The sequence below is a fragment of the Nerophis lumbriciformis genome, linkage group LG12 (assembly GCF_033978685.3).
Source record: "Nerophis lumbriciformis linkage group LG12, RoL_Nlum_v2.1, whole genome shotgun sequence".
Taxonomy (NCBI): domain Eukaryota; kingdom Metazoa; phylum Chordata; class Actinopteri; order Syngnathiformes; family Syngnathidae; genus Nerophis; species Nerophis lumbriciformis.
Window position 1 is genome coordinate 4,878,015 of NC_084559.2, and position 6,986 is coordinate 4,885,000.

A 6,986-nucleotide genomic window follows, 5' to 3' on the forward strand; every position below is an offset into this window, starting at 1 on the left:
CCGCGTTGTGGACTAACTAGAGCTTTTTGGCTAATGCCAGCATAAAGTGCATTGCAGTAGTCCAGGCGAAGGGTGGAAAGAGTGTTTTGAAGTGTTTTCTAAGGCGGTACTTGGCGGAAAATATTAGAGAACCACTGATCTAGAGAGTTAAATTGCACTTTGTTTACACAACTCCAAAGCAGACCTATAAAAGTGTAGTTCCACAAATCACTTGGCGCGACCCCAGCAGAGGCCTTTTAAAAAAACTGGCGGTTTCGTTTTTTTAAAAGATTGTGTAAGACAGCACGAGTCTGCTGCGAAAACATTGTCAGCGTGTACAACCGACTTGAGAGCTTTCTCATCTCGAGACCATGTGGTTTTTGGTTTCTTCATCTGGTCCCTGCGGGTGCATCTCTTGAGGACCGTGGAGGCACAGAGGTCTTTAACCGGGACAGAAAACATAGAAACTTGAGCTCCATCCAGACACGTCTGTGTTCTACTGGCAGGCTTTAACAAGGAGGGGGTTTATGAAGTGACAGCAGAAAGTGAAAGCAGCTGTGGCAGACAAAAGTGAACAGACTTCAAATAAATCGTATACTTTATTTTAACGAATGCATACAAAACTTTCCGGTCCACAGAAAATGTATCTGATCAGTCCTTGCTGACCTTCTTTCCTGCCTCGGTCTCTGCGGTACTTTCCTGTGTTTAACTTTCACTCTCGGAAAAAAAACTGCATGTGACACTGGGGACCTTCCGAAGTTCATTTTTTAAAAACAGAACTGCGGTTAAGTATGGAAAATAAGCAGAATAACCAGCATCCACCATGTAGTTCTTACATACCGAAGATTAAATAATCACATATCTCTATAATGCCCTATGTTGCGCAAGGGGAAAAACAAACGAAGCGTCAATCAATCGCCAGAGTATGTGCCGAAGAGGCGGTCCCAGTGCGTGAAATAGGGGGCGTAGTTGCCATTGTTCCGGGCGTGGTGCGCGTGGTGGTGGGGGGCTCCCCCCAGGAGAGGAAGCAGCTTGTGCAGACCCCAAGGCAGACTGTAGCCGCTGTGGTCCTCCACCGCCAGCCAAGTGTTAAGAAGGTGGAAGAGGGTTTGGCTCAAAGGGTGGCAGTCCACCAACCAGGCGCTGACCAGGGCGAGGAGCAGCAGGGAGAGCAGCTCGGGGGCACTGGCATCCTGGGCCTGCAGGGCGAAGGGTATGTGGTGCCGGTGGTGCTCCTGGTGGATGTTGCAGTAGAGCCAAGGAACCCTGGTGAGGAACACAAACTTGAGTCATGAAAAAGCTTCTTATGAAACAAACTCATCTAGTTCCTAAGCTGCAACTGCAATAACAAACATACAGTCCTGGTCAAAAGTTGACATACACTTGTAAAGAACATAAAGTCATGGCTGTCTTGAGTTTCCAATCATTTATACAACTCTTATTTTTTTGTGATAGAGTGATTGGAGCACATACTTGTTGGTCACAAAAAAACATTCATGAAGTTTGGTTCTTTTATGAATTTATTATGGCTCTACTGAAAATGTGAGCAAATCTGCTGGGTCAAAAGTATACATACAGCTAGAGATGGCTTTCTTGCCGACATCCGATATTGTCCAACTCTTAATTACCGATTCCGATATCAACCGATACCGATATATACAGTCGTGAAATTAACACATTATGGGGGTGTCCCGGAAGAGTTAGTGCTGCAAGGGCTTCTGGGTATTTGTTCTGTTGTTGAGTTGAGTTGAGTTTGAGTTTATTTCGAACATGCAATCATACAACATGATACATCACAATCTCCAGTTTCTCTATTCAACATGTTCGAAAAGGAGTAGGAAGAAGCAGAGCTTATTTAATCCTACACCTTTTCTTTTACATAACAGTTGCTAAAACTTTTGTTCACTTCCTGTTCTCAATTTATTCACAATATACTCCATAAGTAATCACAATAAAAATAAGTAAATAAATAATAATTGGTGAAGTAAGTTACATTTCATATGTTGAGATAAGTAAGATTAGTTTGTGAGTGAAAGAATGAAAGAATGGATGAGTTAAATAAATACAGAATGTTTATCATGGTTCTTCTTCTTTGTACTTTGTAAACACTTTAAGTTTGAAGAGTTTCTTGAAGTGGATCATATTAGTACATTGTTTGATTGCTTTGCTTAATCCATTCCATAATTTAATTCCACATACTGATATACTGAAGGTCTTAAGTGTTGTACGTGCATACAAATGTTTTAAATTACATTTCTCTCTAAGATTATATTTCTCCTCTTTTTTTGAGAAGAATTGTTGTATATTCTTGGGTAGCAGGTTATAGTTTGCTTTGTGTATCATTTTAGCTGTTTGCAAATTCACTATGTCGTAGAATTTCAGTATCTTTGATTCAATAAATAATATATGTTCTCTATATCCAACATTATGTATTATTCTAATTGATCTTTTTTGTAACACCGTTAATGAATGTTTATGTTGTGTTACGGTGCGGATGTTCTCCCGAAATGTGTTTGTCATTCTTGTTTGGTGTGGGTTCATATTTGTAACAGTGTTAAAGTTGTTTACACGGCCACCCTCAGTGTGACCTGTATGGCTGTTGACCAAGTATGCCTTGCATTCACTTGTGTGTGTGTGAAAAGCCGTAGATATTATGTGATCGGGCCGGCACGCAAAAGGCAGTGCCTTTAAGGTTTATTGGCGCTCTGTACTTCTCCCTACGTCCGTGTTATACTCAGTACAGCGGCGTTTTAAAAAGCCATGAATTTTACTTTTTGAAACCGATACCGATAATTTCCGATATTACATTTTAAAGCATTTATCGGCCGATAATATCTCTACATACAGTAATGTTAATATTTGGTTACATGTCCCTTGGCAAGTTTACCTGCAATAAGGCGCTTTTGGTAGTCATCCACAAGCTTCTGCTTGAATTTTTGACCACTCTTCTTGACAAAATTGGTGCAGTTCAGCTAAATGTGTTGGTTTTCTGACATGGACTTGTTTCTTCAGCATTGTCCACATGTTTTAAGTCAGGACTTTGGGAAGGCCATTCTAAAACCTTAATTCTAGCCTGATTTAGCCATTCCTTTACCACTTTTGACGTGTGTTTGGGGTCATTGTCCTGTTGGAACACCCAACTGTGCCCCAGACCCAACCTCCGGGCTGATGATTTTAGGTTGTCCTGAAGAATTTAGAGGTAATCCTCCTTTTTCATTGTCCCATTTACTCTGTAAAGCACCAGTTCCATTGGCAGTAAAACAGGCCCAGAGCATAATAGTACCACCACCATGCTTGACGGTAGGTTTGGTGTTCCTGGGATTAAAGGCCTCACCTTTTCTCCTCCAAACATCTCAATTTTTGTTTCAGCTGACCACAGAACTTTCCTCCAGAAGGTCTTATCTTATCTTTGTCAATGTAATGTCATCCACAAGCTTACCAGAAGCTTGTGGATGGCTACCAAAAGCGCCTTATTGCAGGTAAACTTGCCAAGGGACATGTAAGCAAATATTAACATTGCTGTATGTATACTTTTGACCCAGCACATTTGCTCACATATTCAGTAGAGCCATAATAAATTCATAAAAGAACCAAACTTCATGAATGATTTTTGTGACCAACAAGTATGTGCATATTAGAGATGCACGGTTTGCGGGCACAACCGCGGAGTCCGCGGATTATCCGCGGATCGGGCGGATGAAATTTAAAAAAATTAGATTTTATCCGCGGGTCGGGTCGGGCGATTGAAAAAAAAAAAAAAAGATTTTAAATAGATTCAGGCGGGTGGCAGTTAAACCAATTCGGAAATATATATACATAGTTAAATGTTGTTACCCACATACGAAAAACGAGCAGGCACCTGCAGCATATGCCACAACAGAAGAAAAAAAGAAAGAAGAGATGGACACTTTTACGGAGCGGAGAAGGGACGCCTCGCCGGGGTCCGGGACCGAGGCCCCTTCCCCCGAGAGGGCCCCACCGGGAGCCGTACCTGAGGCGATCCGCGAGAAGGGCCCGACGCACGTCCAGGGTCACCACCGCGCCCACCGCACCGACACCCCGCCTCGTCCGCCTTCGCCCCGGCCGGCGTCACGCGCAGCAGGTAAGCAGCTTACCTGCCCGCCAACCCCGTGGCCGGGGGCTAGTAACAGGGGTCACTCCGCGCGATCCGCCCGCGCAGCTTACCTGCCCGCCATCCCCGTTGCCGGGGGTGCGTAACAGGGGTCACTCCGCGCGCAGTGCGCTCACGAAAGGGGTGGGGCTCACCCTGGTTGATATAGACAGCATGACGGTGGCCATGGAAGTCGGAACCCGCTAAGGAGTGTGTAACAACCCACCTGCCGAATCAACTAGCCCTGAAAATGGATGGCGCTGGAGCGTCGGGCCCATACCCGGCCGTCGCCGGCAGCGAGACGCGCTTGGAGGTGCGCTCAGCGCGGCTCCCATATGATTGCGCACTGGTGTGCGTCTGGGTCGTGACAGCGTGGCACGCGAATGTCAGTGCTGCATTGGATCAGTCTCCTTTCTTTAACAGGCAAAAGCTTTATAACCTCACTAATGCCTTGCATCGTCTATATTAGATATATAACAACGGGCGGGTGCGGGCGGATGCGGTTCTGATTAAATGTTAGGTCGGGTGGATGGCGGATGGTTGACGACTTTCTGATGCGGTTGCGGATGAAATAATTGCCTATCCGCGCATCTCTAGTATGTATATATATATATATATGTATATGTATGTGTGACTGTGTGTGTATGTATGTATGTATGTATATATATATATATATATATATATATATATATATATATATATATATATAATCCCCCTCTTGTTCCCACAATTTCACTCTCTATCCCCTCTAGCGCTACACACTAAATATATCTAGACAAGTCAAATACAAATAAGGCAACAAAAGACGAGTTCCACACTTCTCTTTAGCAAAGACCGGACAGGACAGATTAAAAATACAAATATATAAATTTTTTTTAAACTTGGGACGTCCCGCGGGCTGACCCGGGATGGGCAAAATTTAGTTTTTTAAAAGTGACAGACAGGCCGAGCTCACAAGCATGAATATAATTCTCATTTTATTGTTGTAATGTGGGTTGGTTGCATTAGTTAGGCTTGTTGATGTGTTGTGATATTGCCGTTCTGAGCAGTCATCTTGTTTGTCTAATAATGTCCTACATATGATTGCAATTATGTGCTGGAAATAACTGAATAACATAAAAACAAGTATAGTGTCTCATACTTTTGGTTTGGACATCTACTGTATATCGTGCTCAAGTGCATGCTTCATTTTGAGATTTCTGCTGAATGTTGGGAGTCAAGTGGAAGAATCCATCATACGAACACAAACAGACACAAAAAAGCATAGACTAAACATTGCAATTCCCTCGACAAATGCATGGGAAGATTTATATTTACTTTTAATGTGTACATTGTAGATTACGGACACATGTCTCCTACAGGGTTTTATCACTAATACTCACCTATTAATCTGGTCAATTTAAACACAAACATGCACTGAATATATATAACCCATCTGGTTTTAATCACAGTAAAATTCCTGGTAAATAGCAATTATATATAAAAGTTAACAGTTGGTTCTTGGCTCCTCGCCTGTCCAGCTGTGTTAGTTTTTCTATTCATACTGAGATAAACATTGCACTTTGATACATTTTCTACATTAAATACGCTGAAACCAATCCATTGTAGGACTGCATGATTATTGCCAACATAATAATCAGGATCATTTTTCATCAATCACTATTATTGATCACAATTATTCAGAATGTTAGGTGAAACATGGTGTTTCCCGAAGCTACTTGTGGTAATGCCGTCCCAAATGACATGACGTCATCATGTCATTCATAACGAAAAAGGCCAAATAAACATTATCAACATATGTGAAGACACATCTTTGTGTTTTTTTCATTATTAGTAGTAACTAAGGGTGTAACGGTACGTGCATTTGTATTGAACCGTTTCGGTACGGGGGGTTCGGTTCGGTTCGGAGGTGTACCGAACGAGTTTCCACACAAACATATAAAGTAGTTGCCGAAGCTAAAGTCTTAACAAGCTGCTCCGCTTCCTTCTGTCATGTCTGTGTAATCATGTTTTGTCTTAGTCATGTTTTGTTTAGTTATTGGACTTTTTAGTTTCTGGCTTTTCACTCCCTTGTCTTGTTTCCATGGTTACCCATTAGTTTCACCTGTTCCACGTTTGGACTCATTGTGCACTCTTGTTTGTCACCATAGCAACCCATTAGTTTTCGTTAATCATGTCTGTAGTATTTAAGTTCATTGTTTTTCAGTTTGTCTTGCTGGTGACATCCCCACATTTATGCTCTGCACATTTCTGACTCTTTTTTCATGTCCATCGTTCACGCTGCTCCTTTTTGTCCATGCCAAGTAAGTTTTGTTTATTATTGCCACAGTTAGTGTTTTTTTGTTGTTCATAGTTTTTGCCTTTGTGCAAGAGTTTGGTTTCATAGTTTGTTCTCCGCCATTGTGCGCGCCTTTTGTTTACGTCCTTGTTTTGTATTTATAGTGTTTAAATAAAAAATGTACCTTCATTCCCGTCTCGCCCGAGCCAACTTTCCGTTGCCTTCGAGAAAAACTAAACCCCAGGACCAAGTCATGACACCTTCTGTCAGTCCTCTACACAGCACCCAGCATTGTCCCACCCACACAACCATCTGATTGGTTACAAACAGAGCGGTAACAGCCAATCAGCAGTGCGTATTCAGAGCGCATGTAGTCAGTGCTTAGCGTTTAGCAGGTAAGCATCAGGCAGTGGACTCTCCCCAAATTATAATAAACACCTCCCAGTCAACTACTAGTAACATCACTATGAGCCCGTTGACCTTCTAGAAATATGAAAGGCAGCTCAGCTCGCTCGCAGTCTTGGCTTGAGGTGAAGGCTAATTCGCTTTTAGCGTAACGCTAGCTCATTTTGCGGTGTGTGTGTGTGTGTGTTATGGACAGCAAAGCCCTGTCTGTCT

The 6,986-nt window shown here is 42.5% G+C and overlaps 1 protein-coding gene across 1 annotated transcript in view; it reads right to left on the reverse strand.

Moving 5' to 3' along the window:
- Positions 1–599: 599 nt before the first annotated feature.
- LOC140679214 (cholesterol 25-hydroxylase-like) overlaps positions 600–6,986 on the reverse strand; it is an 8,922-nt gene continuing 2,535 nt past the window's right edge. The window contains exon 2 of the mRNA XM_072914200.1: positions 600–1,245. Coding sequence (XP_072770301.1) covers positions 891–1,245 — 355 coding nt within the window. The 3' untranslated portion in view covers positions 600–890. The remainder of the gene's footprint in view (positions 1,246–6,986) is intronic.